General features: G+C 45.8%; 1 protein-coding gene across 7 annotated transcripts in view; it reads right to left on the bottom strand.

The window, feature by feature from the left end:
- ARAP1 (ArfGAP with RhoGAP domain, ankyrin repeat and PH domain 1) overlaps window positions 1–13,810 on the bottom strand; it is a 207,682-nt gene that overhangs the window by 55,041 nt on the left and 138,831 nt on the right. For all 7 annotated transcript variants that reach the window (XM_067466421.1, XM_067466422.1, XM_067466427.1 and 4 more), the window contains 2 exons: window positions 9,142–9,324; window positions 1,281–1,455 (listed from right to left, as the gene is read on the bottom strand). In XM_067466421.1, the coding sequence (XP_067322522.1) occupies window positions 1,281–1,455; window positions 9,142–9,324 (358 nt within the window). The remainder of the gene's footprint in view (window positions 1–1,280; window positions 1,456–9,141; window positions 9,325–13,810) is intronic.

Genomic DNA, 13,810 nt, shown 5'->3' on the forward strand with positions numbered 1-13,810 from the left:
ACCTGCATCTGTGGATGGTATCCTCAGAGGTTTGTTTAGAGGTCTGTTGGAAATGAGGCCAGTGAAGTGTATGTGCTGATGATGACGTCATCTGTGCGCATTCAGATCAGAAGAAGACCTTGCAAGCTACTCTATACACCGTCGCAGAAGCATATGAGTTGCTGTGAGTTTTTCGGGTTGTATGGCCATGTTCCAGTAGCTTTCCTGATGTTTCACCTGCATCTGTGGATGGCATCCTCAGAGGTTTGTTTAGAGGTCTGTTGAAAATGAGGCAAGTGAAGAGTGTGTGTGTGCTGATGACAATGTCATCTGTGCGCATTCAGAAGAAGACCTGCAAGCTATTCTATACACCTTCGCAGAAGCATATGAGTTGCTGTGAGTTTTTCAGGTTGTATGGGCATGTTCAAGTAGCATTCTTTCCTGATGTTTCACCTGCATCTGTGGATGGCATCCTCAGAGGTTTGTTTAGAGGTCTGTTGGAAATGAGGCCAGTGAAGAGTGTGTGTGTGCTGATGACAATGTCATCTGTGCGCATTCAGATCAGAAGAAGACTTTGCAAGCTACTCTATACACCTTCGCAGAAGCATATGAGTTGCTGTGAGTTTTTCGGGTTGTATGGCCATGTTCCAGTAGCTTTCCTGATGTTTCACCTGCATCTGTGGATGGCATCCTCAGAGGTTTGTTTAGAGGTCTGTTGGAAATGAGGCAAGTGAAGAGTGTGTGTGTGCTGATGACAACGTCATCTGTGCGCATTCAGAAGAAGACCTGCAAGCTACTCTATACACCTTCGCAGAAGCAATCTTTCCTGATGTTTCGCCTGCATCTGTGGATGGCATCCTCAGAGGTGTGTTTAGAGGTCTGTTGGAAATGAGGTAAGTGAAGAGTGTGTGTGTGCTGATGACAATGTCATCTGTGCGCATTCAGAAGAAGACCTTGCAAGCTACTCTATACACCATCGCAGAAGCATATGAGTTGCTGTGAGTTTTTCGGGTTGTATGGCCATGTTCCAGTAGCATTCTTTCTTGATGTTTCACCTGCATCGAAATACAACACCGCCTGAGCTCTGCGAGTGCTGAGGCAATAATAACAACCATATTTACTCCCTGTTGCTTGCATCTTTGTAATGCTGCATGGCTACATACTGTATGAGAACGACCCTCCGGCCACCTGTTGCTTTCTCTTCCAATACCTGTCCATCAGGTTTGCTACAGGTAGCTCCCTTTGCACCCATGCCTTTTCCCCTCCAGTCGGGCCCCAATCCCTCACCTGCCGCCACTCACCTGAGGTCTTGTTTTGCAGGAGGAACTCCATCTGCAGCCTCTGCCCGGCCGCCTCTGCCAAAGCCATGGGGTTGGGGCAAGTGGGGTCCCCCGAGTAGCAGCCGACTTCGGCCCCGCAGAACAAGAGGGCGAGGGTCTCCGCCAGGTCCGTGGTGGTCACTGCCGCACACAAGGCCTGCGTTTGGGGACATAAGAGAGGCAGGAATGAAGAGTTGTGTTGTTGAAGGCTTTCATGGCTGGAATCACTGGGTTGTTGTGAGTTTTCTGGAAGCATTCTCTCCTGACGTTTCACCCACATCTATGGCAGGCATCCTCGGGGGTTGTGAGGCCTGTTGGAAACTATGGGCTTTATATATCTGTGGAATAATGTCCAGGGTGGGAGAAAGAACTCTTGTCTATTGGAGGCAAGTGTCAATGTTGCAATTGGCCACCTTGATTAGCATTGAATGGCCTTGCAGCTTCAAAGCCTGACTGCTTCTTGCCTGGGGGAATCCTTTGTTTGGAGAGTTCTTTCCTGAGGTGGGGAAAAAGTGGGATTACGAGCCAAGAAAAAGATATGGAGAGCTTAGTCTGAGGTTGCCAAAACGTCAGATTAGTAGCCACAGAATAGGATTTGAGTCAATCATGGTCTCCACCATTCACAGAACCTGCTCTTACTACTACTACTACCACTACCACTACTATGGAATCAAGAATGAAAACACAAGAAAAAGAGATGGAGAGCTTAGTCCGAGGTTGCCAAAAGGTCAGATTAGTAGCCACAGAATAGGATTCGAGTCAATCATGGAAAGGGAAAGGGAAAGGGAAAGGGAAAAGGGAAGAAAAAGGGAGGAAAAAGGGAGGAAAAAGGGAGGAAAAAGGGGGAAAAAGGGGGAAAGGGGGAGGAAAAGGGGGGGAAAAGGGGGGAAAAGGGAGGAAAAAGGGAGGAAAAAGGGGGGGAAAGGGAGGAAAGAAGGAAGGAAGGAAAGAAGGAAGGAAGGAAAGAAGGAAGGAAGGAAAGAAGGAAAGAAAGAAAGAAGGAAAGAAAGAAAGAAGGAAAGAAAGAAGGAAGGAAAGAAAGAAGGAAGGAAAGAAGGAAGGAAAGAAGGAAGGAAAGAAGGAAGGAAAGAAGGAAGGAAAGAAGGAAGGAAAGAAGGAAAGAAGGAAGGAAAGAAGGAAGGAAAGAAGGAAGGAAAGAAGGAAAGAAAGAAGGAAAGAAAGAAGGAAAGAAAGAAAGAAGGAAAGAAGGAAGGAAAGAAGGAAAGAAGGAAGGAAAGAAGGAAAGAAGGAAAGAAAGAAGGAAAGAAAGAAGGAAAGAAAGAAGGAAAGAAAGAAGGAAAGAAAGAAGGAAAGAAAGAAGGAAAGAAAGAAGGAAAGAAAGAAGGAAAGAAAGAAGGAAAGAAAGAAGGAAAGAAAGAAGGAAAGAAAGAAGGAAAGAAAGAAGGAAAGAAAGAAGGAAAGAAAGAAGGAAAGAAAGAAGGAAAGAAAGAAGGAAAGAAAGAAGGAAAGAAAGAAGGAAGGAAGGAAGGAAGGAAGGAAGGAAGGAAGGAAAGAAGGAAAGAAGGAAGGAAGGAAGGAAGGAAGGAAGGAAGGAAGGAAGGAAGGAAAGAAGGAAAGAAGGAAAGAAGGAAAGAAGGAAAGAAGGAAAGAAGGAAAGAAGGAAAGAAGGAAAGAAGGAAAGAAGGAAAGAAGGAAAGAAGGAAAGAAGGAAAGAAGGAAAGAAGGAAAGAAGGAAAGAAGGAAAGAAGGAAAGAAGGAAAGAAGGAAAGAAGGAAAGAAGGAAAGAAGGAAAGAAGGAAAGAAGGAAAGAAGGAAAGAAGAGATTTGGACAGCACGCTCTCTGTCTTACAGTTGCCAAAAGGTGGGATTAGTAGCCAAACCGAGCATTTTAGGATTTCAGTCTCTTTGGAGAAAAGAGGACAAAACAATAGAGAGTCATCGATGCTAGGAAGGAAAATAGAACTCAAAAGTAAAATACATACAATCAAAGGAAAAGGTAAATGGGAATCGTAGCCAAGATGGGCTTCTTGGGCTTGGACTCCGCACTGACCCCAGAAAGCTGTCCGAAGGAGCTCCGGATGGATGGATAGATGGACAGACGGATGTAAGGCTGGGATGGTCTCTTTATATGCAATTCGGTGGAATGGCAAAGCCTTCCCAACTGGGCTGGTCAGCGGCCAGAATGGCCGGAAGGGTGGGGAGGAGATTCCCAGCAAATAGCAAAAACAAAAAAGCAGAAAGACGAGAGAAAGGGGACGAAAGGGGAGAGGCTCTGCAACTCGGTGCAGCCAAGTTGATCTCTTGTGTGAAAACACACACATACACACACACACACACACACACACACAAAGGGGAGGAATGCATGAGCCTTCTTTCTTCTAGGCTTTGCAAAAATTTAGAAATGCAATTTTTTGGATGGCCATTTCCAAAATTCCTCTCCCCTCCAACCACCCAACATAGGGGATGATGGAATATGATTCTTTGTTTATAGAATCATGGAATCCTTGAGTTGGAAGAGACCCCTAAAGGTCATCCAGTCCAACCCTATTTGGTCAGGAAGAAAGGCACACTAAAAGCCCTCCCGACAGATGGCCATATGGCCTCATAGACATTGGATGGTTCATTGAGAAATAGGGCGACAGAATCCTTGAACTGGAACCATAGAATCCTTGAGTTGGAAGGGGCCTCCAAAGGTCATCCAGTCGAACCCCAATCAAAGCCCTCCTGACAGATGGCCACACAGCCTCATAGACATTGGAGAAATAGGGCTATAGAACCATATAATGCTAGAGATGGAAGAGACCTCTAAAGGTCATCCAGTCCAACCCTATTTGCCCAGGAAGAAAGGCACACTAAAAGCCCTCCCGACAGATGGCCATATGGCCTCATAGACATTGTAGAAATACAGCTATAGAACCATAGAATGCTAGAGATAGAAGAGCCCTCTAAAGGTCATCTAGTCCAACCTTATTTGGCCAGGAAGAAAGGCACAATCAAAGCCCTCCCGACAGATGGCCATATGGCCTCATAGACATTGGAGAAATAGGGCTATAGAACCATATAATGCTAGAGATAGAAGAGCTCTCTAAAGGTCATCTAGTCCAACCTTATTTGGCCAGGAAGAAAGGCACAATCAAAGCCCTCCCGACAGATGGCCATATGGCCTCATAGACATTGGAGAAATAGGGCTATAGAACCATATAATGCTAGAGATAGAAGAGCCCTCTAAAGGTCATCCAGTCCAACCCTATTCCGCTAGGGAGGCACATTCAAAGCCCTCCTGACAGATGGCCACACAGCCTCATAGACATTGGAGAAACAGGGCTACAGAACCATAGAATCATTTTGTTGAAAGGGACCTCTAAACGTCATCCAGTCCAACCCCAATCAAAGCCCTCCCGACAGATGGCCACACAACCTCATAGACATTGGAGTAATGGGTCTATAGAACCATAGAATGCTAGAGTTGGAAGATGCCTCGAAAGGTCATCCAGTCCAACCATATTTGGCCAGAGTGGCACAATCAAAGCCCTCCCTAAAGATGGCCATATAGCCTCATAGATAATAGACTGTTTATGGAGAAATAGGGCTATAGAAAAATAGAATGCTAGAACTGACAGAGACCTATTCCACAATGCAGGAAGGCACAATCAAAGCCTTCCCGACAGATAGCCACATGGCCTCATAGACATTGGAGAAATAGGGCTATAGAACCATAGAATGCTAGAGTTGGAAGGGTCCTCTAAAAGTCATCCAGTCCAACCCCAATCAAGGCCCTCCCGACAGATGGCCACACTGCCTCATAGACATTGGAGAAATAGGGCTATAGAGCCATAGAATGCTAGAGTTGGAAGGGTTCCTCTAAAGGTCATCCACTCCAACCCTATTCGGCTAGGGAGGCACATTCGAGGCCCTCCCAACAGATGGCCATAAAGCCTCATAGATATAGACTGTTTATGGAAAAATAGGGCTATAGAACCAGAGAATGCAAGAGTTGGAAGAGACCTCTAAAGATCATCCAGTCCAACCTTAATCTGTTAGGAAGAAAGGTACAATCAAAGCCTTTACACAGAGACTGGATGGCCATCTGTCGGGAGAGATCGGATTGTGTCTTCTTTCCTGGCAGAACAGGGTTGGGTTGGATAGCCTTTGGGATCTCTTCCAACTCTGTGATTCTATATAAATCGTTAGAGTACCCTGTAGACTGTGCTGCATGTTATGCATGAAGAGTTGCAATGTGTCAATGTTTATCAATGGCAATCTATTTTGCCTTGGGTGCAAATAGGTCTTGAATTCCTGTTCAACTGGTTTGGAGCATGAAAACGAGCCGAGAAGCTCAGTTTTTCAGGGTTGAAATCAGGAGAAAGACTGAAAGTGCATCCACACTGAAGAATTAATACAGTTTGGCCCCACTTTAACTGCCATGGTCCAATGCAATCCCTCGTAGTCCAACTGTAGTATCCTGGGGGTGGGTGCCTCTTCAAATTCTACAGCACTGCTGGTCACAGCTGACCTCCAGCTGCAGTGCTCAAGGGCCAGGGCTTCCCAGTTCTCAGTGTCTATGCCAGAGTTTTTAAGGTTGTCTTTGAGCCCATCTTTCAATCTCTTTTCCTGTCCTCCAACATTCCGTTTTCCATTCAATGGAGCCATGGATTCAAATGGCAGGAAAGGAGATTTCACTTGGATCTGTCTACAGATGTCACACTCAACTCTTGGAACGATTCCATCAGTGTTGCCGCCGGAAAATCCTGCAAATCTCTTGGGAAGACAGGAGGACAAATGTCAGTGTGCTGGAAGAAGCAAAGACCACCAGCATTGAAGCAATGGTCCTCCGCCATCAACTCCGCTGGACCGGCCACGTTGTCCGGATGCCTGACCACCGTCTCCCAAAGCAGTTGCTCTACTCCGAACTCAAGAACGGAAAGCCGAATGTTGGCAGGCAGGGATTGAAAGATGGGCTCAAAGCCAACCTTAAAAACTCTGGCATAGACACCGAGAACTGGGAAGCCCTTGAATGCTCCAGTTGGAGGTCAGCTGTGACCAGCAGTGCTGCAGAATTTGAAGAGGCACAAATAGAGGGTGAAAGCGAGAAACGTGCCAAGAGGAAGGCGCATCAAGCCAACCCTGACCGGGACCGCCTTCCACCTGGAACCCAATGTCCAACCTTAATAACTCTGGCATAGACACTGAGAACTGGGAAGCCCTGGCCCTTGAGCGCTCCAGCTGGAGGTCAGCTGTGACCAGCAGTGCTGTAGAATTTGAAGAGGCACGAATAGAGGGCGAAAGAGAAAAATGTGCCAAGAGGAAGGGGCATCAAGCCAACCCCGACCGGGTCCGCCTTCCACCTGGAAACCGATGCCCTCACCGTGGGAGAAGATGTAATTCAAGAATAGGGCTCCACAGTCACCTACGGATTCACCGCCATGACACTGAACTTGGAAGACTATCCTACTCAGACAACAAGGGATTGCCTGAGTAAGTAAGAGAGATAGGTAGATAGATAGATAGATTGATCAGGAGGACTGATGGGAGTTGCAGTCCAAGAATAGGTAGAGAAGGAAGAAAGGGGAGAAAGAGGAAGGGAAAGAAAGAGGGGAAGGAAGGGAAGAGGAAGAGAAGGAAGGAGAGGATGAAAGAAAAAAGGGAAGGAAGGAAGGAAGGAAGGAAGGAAGGAAGGAAGGAAGGAAGAGAGAGAAAGAGAGAGAGAGAGGAAGAGAGAGAGGAAGAGAGAGAGAGAGGAGGAGAGGAAGAGAGGAAGAGAGAAAGAGAGAGAGAAAGGGAAAGAGAAAGAGAGAGAGGAAGAGAGAGAGAGAGGAGGAGGAGAGGAGGAGAGGAAGAGAGAAAGAGAGAAAGAAAGGAGGAGAGAAAGAGAGAAAGAAAGGAGGAAAGCGAGAAAGAGAGAAAGAAAGGAGGAGAGAGAAAAAGAAAGAAAGAAAGAAAGAAAGAAAGGAGGAGAGAAAGAAAGAAAGGAGGAGAGAAAGAAAGAAAGAAAGAAAGAAAGAAAGAAAGAAAGAAAGGAGGAGAGAAAGAGGGAGGGAAGGTTGGCCACAGCAACGCGTGGCGGATACAGCTAGTCTAATAAATAAATACTATTATATATATATATATATTAAAGGCTTCAGAACCAACGCAGAAGGCGTACTTTTGGCCGAACCTTTTGTCCAGCAAACAAGAAGACTGACCCGTCGGACATTCCTATTCTTAAACTTCCTCGTTACCTTTGCTACAAACTTGAAAACTTCCTCTTAAAAGTAAACTTTTAAATGCCAGGTCAACAAACGTTTGTTTCCTTAAAAGAAATAAACAGGTTTCTTGCACTGCAGAATGAATGAATGCCATTTTACCCCAAGGGAGTAATGGGATTTGTAGTTTTGCAAGATCTTTAGTCTTCTCTCTGCCACAAGGGGTTGAGGGCTCTCCCAACTACAAATCCTATACTGGACTCCAAGGCAGGTAATAGACGACTAGAGTTGAAAGGGGAACACAAAGACCATCCAGTCCATTCCCCTTTTGCTATTTGGAAGGAAACAATCAAAACCTTCCTGACAGATGGCCATCCAGCCTCTGCTTAAACACCTCTTTCATTGAACTCCAAGGTAGTTAATAGATGAAAACAGTTGAAAGGGGAACACAAAGACCATCCAGTCTAATTTCCCTTTTGCCATTCCGGAGGACACAATCAAAGCCTTCCCGATACATGGCCATCCAACCTCTGCTTAAAGATAACCTCCATCAAATTCTTAACACAGTTAATAGACTACTAGAATTGAAAGGGTTACACAAAGGCCATCCAGGCCAACTCCCCTTTTGCTATTCAGAAAGACACAATCAAAGCCTTCCTGACAGATGGACATCCAGCCTTTGCTTAGAGACCACATCCATTGGACTTCAAGGCAGTTAACAGACAGCTAGAATTGAAAGGGGAAATACAAAGCCCATCAAGTCCAATTTCCCCTTTTGCCATTTCAGGAAGGCACAATCAAAGCTTTCCCAACAGGTGGCCATCCGGTTTCTTATTAAATTCCTCCTTCATTGGACTCCAAAGCAGTTAATAGACCACTAGAGTTGAAAGGGGTACACAAAGGTCATCCAGTCCAAGTCCCCTTTGGCTATTCAAAAAGACACAATCAAGACCTTCTCGACAGAGAAAGACACAATCAAAACCTTCCCGACAGACGGCCATCCAGCCTCTGTTGAAAGACCTCCTCCATTGGACTCTAAGGCAGGTAATAGATGACTAGTGTGGAAAGGGGTACACAAAGGCCATCCAGTCTAAACCCCTTTGGCTATTCAGGAAGGCACAGTTAAAGCCTTCCCGACAGATGGCCATCCAGCCTCTGATGAAAGACCTCCTCCATTGGACCCCAAGGCAAGTAACAGATGACTAGTGTGGAAAGGGGTACACAAAGGCCATCCAGTCTAAACCCCTTTGGCTATTCAGGAAGGCACAGTTAAAGCCTTCCCGACAGATGGCCATCCAGCCTCTGATGAAAGACCTCCTCCATTGGACTCCAAAGCAGGTAATAGATTACTAGTATGGAAAGGGATACACAAAGGCCATCCAGTGTAAGCCCCTTTGGCTATTTAGGAAGGTACAGTTAAAGCCTTCCCGACAGATGGCCATCCAGCCTCTGATGAAAGACCTCCTCCATTGGTCCCCAAGGCAGGTAATAGATGACTAGTGTGGAAAGGGGTACACAAAGGCCATCCAGTCAACCCCTTTGGCTATTCAGGAAGGCACAGTTAAAGCCTTCCCAACAGATGGCCATCCAGCCCCTGTTTAAAATTTTCCAGGGAAGGAAAGAGGCTCCACTGGACTCCCAGTGGGACATAAAACCATTAAAATGCATAGGAAAGGAGAGGAAGAAGCTACTCGTCCCACCTTGTTGAGTTCCTCCTGGTTTCCGAAGAGCGGGTGGTACCTGCGGTACTTGCCCTCCCGGTACTTGGCCGTGAGGAAGTGCCTGCGCTCCTGGCTGTCGCTCTGTGGGTGGATGGCTTCGCTGGGAGGGACGTTGGCTGCCCAGAACTGGTTGGCCGTCAAGTTCCCGATCCGGAGAAAGAGCTGCCAAGGCCGGAGAAGACAAAGCAAGCAAGCAAGCAAGCAAGCAAGCAAGAAAGAAAGAAAGAAAGAAAGAAAGAAAGAAAGGTTATTGCATGACTTCGTATCTTAATCATAACGCTACGTCACACAATGGCTGACTTCCTATCTTAATCATAACGCTACGTCACACAATGGCTGACTTCGTATCTTAATCATAACGCTACGTCACACAATGGCTGACTTCGTATCTTAATCATAACACTACGTCACACAATGGCTGACTTTGTATCTTAATCATAATGCTACGTCACACAATGGCTGACTTTGTATCTTAATCATAACGCTACGTCACACAATGGCTGACTTCGTATCTTAATCATAACACTACGTCACACAATGGCTGACTTCGTATCTTAATCATAACACTACGTCACACAATGGCTGACTTTGTATCTTAATCATAATGCTACGTCACACAATGGCTGACTTTGTATCTTAATCATAACGCTACGTCACACAATGGCTGACTTCGTATCTTAATCATAACGCTACGTCACACAATGGCTGACTTCGTATCTTAATCATAACGCTACGTCACACAATGGCTGACTTCGTATCTTAATCATAACGCTACGTCACACAATGGCTGACTTCGTATCTTAATCATAACGCTACGTCACACAATGGCTGACTTCGTATCTTAATCATAACGCTACGTCACACAATGGCTGACTTCGTATCTTAATCATAACGCTACGTGATACAATGGCACTGAATCCCAGCCAAACAATAAATCAGTATTCTGTTTTTAAAGATGATTCTTATTCAATTAACGACTTGGCCACGGTGGTCCACGCTCTGGTTACATCCTGAATAGACTACTGCAATGCTCTTTACGTGGGGCTGCCTTTGAAAACTTCTCAAAAGTTCCAATTAGTCCAGCGGTCAGCAGCCAGGTTGTTAACTGGAGCTGCGTACAGGAAGCATACCACTGGCTGCCAATGAGTTCCTGGGCACAATTCGAAGTTTAGGTTTTAACCTTTAAAGTCCTGAACGGTTCTAGCTCAGATTACCTGTCCGAACGTATCTCCTGCTATGAACCATCACGAAGCTTAAGATCATCAGGAGAGGTCCTGCTCTCGATCCCACCACTCTCGCAAATGAGGTTGCTAAATTGCTAAATTTTACTGATGATGTTGTACAATGTTTGACAACATAGAATTATGGAAAAAAATAGACCCCTGTCTGATTCCACAGCATGCTGGCTTCAGGAAAGGCAAAAGCTGCACATCGCAAGTGCTGAACCTGACTTAGCACATAGAAGATGGCTTTGAAAGGCAGCAGATCACAGGAGCTGTCTTCATAGACCGGTCAGCGGCCTATGATACAGTGAACCACCGCCTCCTCCTGAGAAAAATGTATAGTATCACAAAGGACAACCATCTCACCCGACTCGTAGGAAACCTGCCACAAAACAGGAGCTTTTTTGTTGAGTTCCAGGGCCAGAGAAGCAGATGGCGGAAACAGAAGAATGGCCTGCCTCAGGGGAGCGTGCTCGCTCCATCCATGTTCAACATCGACACAAATGACCAGCCACTGCCAGAAGGGACAGTTTCATCTATGCTGATGATCGTGCCATTACCACTCAACCAGGGAGCTTTGAGATGGTAGAACAGAAGCTCTCTGAAGCTCTAGGTGCTCTTACTGCCTATTACAGGGAAAACCAGCTGATCCCTAATCCATCTAAAACACAGACATGTGCCTTTCACCTTAAGAAAAGAGAAGCATCCCGAGCTCTGAGGATCACCTGGGAAGGAATCCCACTGGAGCATTGCAGCGCACTCAAATACCTGGGAGGAGTCACTCTGGACCGTGCTCTGACCTACAAGAAGCACTGCCTGAATATCAAACAAAAAGTGGGTGCTAGAAACAATATCATACGAAAGCTGACAGGCACAACCTGGGGATCACAACCAGACACAGTGAAGACATCCGCCCTTGCGCTATGCTACTCTGCTGCTGAGTACGCATGCCCAGTGTGGAACACATCTCACCACGCTAAAGCAGTGGATGTGGCTCTTAATGAGACATGCCGCATTATCACGGGGTGCCTGCACCCGACAACACCGGAGAAATTAGACTGTTTAGCCGGTATTGCACCACCTGACATCTGCCGGGAAGTAGCAGCCAAGAGTGAAAGGACCAAGGCAGAGACATCTCCAGCTCATCCCCTGTTTGGGTATCAGCCAGCACGTCAACGACTTAAATCAAAGAATAGTTTTCTAAGATCTACAGAGACACTCACTGGAACACCTCAGCAAGCAAGAGTCCAAAAGTGGCAGGCTCAAACCCAGAACCTCAACCAATGGCTGATACCCAATGAGAGACTCCCCCCTGGGCACAGAAGACTTGGAAGGCGCTGAACAGACTGTGCTCTGGCATCACGAGATGCAGAGCCAACCTCAAGAGATGGGGCCACATGCGAGTGTGGAGAAGAGCCAACCACTGACCACCTGCTGCAATGCACCCTTCTTGCGGCAACACCAGAAGCACTCCAAGGGGCCAGATACTGGTCAAAGGACATTTAATCAACTACCAAGTTTGCAAAATCTGTGTTTTTTTATCTGTTTGTTTGTTTTGTTCTGTAACAAATGTAATACAATGGTCTGGTTGCCCCTGACACTCCAACAACACATTCAACGTCTCTATGGGGAGTAATAAAATGCTATCCCTTCTATAAAATGGCAAAATCAAGCTTTGCCTTTTGGGGTTTTGAAGCAGTGGATGGTCAAATGCGTGGAGATGGAAGGCCCACTTGGAATGCCATCCAGCTGTAAATTGTAGATATTTTCACATGACAGGTGCATTTAATTGTGTTGCAACTTTTGCATCAGCCTTGTAAAATGCAGAGTTTTTACAGCCCTGTGAGAATAATTATCCGCAGTTGTTAACTTTCTTGCAAACGTCCTTGGGAGGAATATATAATAAGGGAAGGAGGAAGGGAGGGAAAGAGGCACAGACAGAAAGAAAGAGAGAGGAAGGGAGAGAATGAGAAAACAAAGAAGAAAGGAATTAAGAAAGATGAAGAAAAGAGTGAGAGAGAAGGGAAAGAAGGAAGGAAGGAGGGAGGGAGGGAAGAAGGAAAGGAAGGAAAGGAAGGAAGGAAAGGAAGGAAAGGAAGGAAGGAAGGAAAGAAAGGAAGGAAGGAAGGAAAGGAAGGAAGGAAAGGAAGGAAGGAAAGGAAGGAAAGGAAGGAAGGAAAGGAAGGAAGGAAAGGAAGGAAAGGAAGGAAGGAAAGGAAGGAAGGAAGGAAAGGAAGGAAAGGAAGGAAGGAAAGGAAGGAAGGAAAGGAAGGAAAGGAAGGAAAGGAAGGAAAGGAAGGAAAGGAAGGAAAGGAAGGAAAGGAAAAAGAAGAGAAAAGAAGAAAGGGAGGGAAGAGAGAGAGATAAAGAGGGACAGAGAAACAGAAAAAAGAGGGGAGAGAATAAGAAAACAATCAGGAAGGAAGGACTTAAGAAAGATGAAGAAAAAGAGGGAGAGAGAAAAGAAAGAAGGAGGAAAGGGGGGAGAAGAAGAGAAGAGAGAGAAAGATAAAGGGAGGGAGTGAGGATAGGAGGGCAAGAAAGAAAGAAAAATTCTGAGAAAGAGTGGGGAGAGAAAGAAAACAATAAAGAGTCAGAGGAGGGAGAGAAGATGGGAGAGTAAGAAAGAGAGAAAGGAAAGGGGGGGGGGAGGATACATTCAGAGAGCACTGTGAACTCAAACAATGATTGATCTAGACCAAACTCGGCACAAATACTCAATATGCCAAATGTGAACACTGGTGGAGTTTGAGGGAAAATAGACCTTGACATTTGAGAGTTGCAGTTGCTGGGATTTATAGTTCACCTACAATCAAAGAGAATTCTTAACGCCACCAGCGATAGAATTGGGCCAAACGTCCCACACAGAACCCCCATGAAAAACAGAAAACACTGGAAGGGTTTGGTGGGCATTGGCCTTGAGTTTTGGAGTTGTAGTTCACCTACATCCAGAGAGCACTGTGGACCCAAACAATGATTGATCTAGACCAAACTTGGCACGAATACTCAATATGCCCAAATGTGGTGGAGTTTGGGGAAAATAGACCTTGACATTTGGGAGTTGTAGATGTTGGGACTTATAGTTTACCTACAATCAAAGAGCATTCTGAACCCCACCAATGACAGAATTGAGCCAAACTTCCCATACAGAACCCCTATGACCAACAGAAAATACTGAAAGGGTTTGGTGACCATTAACCTTGAGTTTGGGAGTTGTAGTTCACCTACATTCAGAGAGCACTGTGAACTCAAACAGTGATGGATCAGGACCAAACTCGCACAAATACTCAATATGCCCTAATGTGAACACTGGTGGAGTTTGGGGAAAATAGACCTTGACATTTGGGAGTTGTATTTGCTGGGATTTATAGTTCACCTACAATCAAAGAGCATTCTGAACCCTACCAATGATACAATGGATCCAA

Source organism: Anolis sagrei, chromosome 3 (genome assembly GCF_037176765.1).
Source record: "Anolis sagrei isolate rAnoSag1 chromosome 3, rAnoSag1.mat, whole genome shotgun sequence".
Lineage (NCBI taxonomy): Eukaryota > Metazoa > Chordata > Lepidosauria > Squamata > Dactyloidae > Anolis > Anolis sagrei.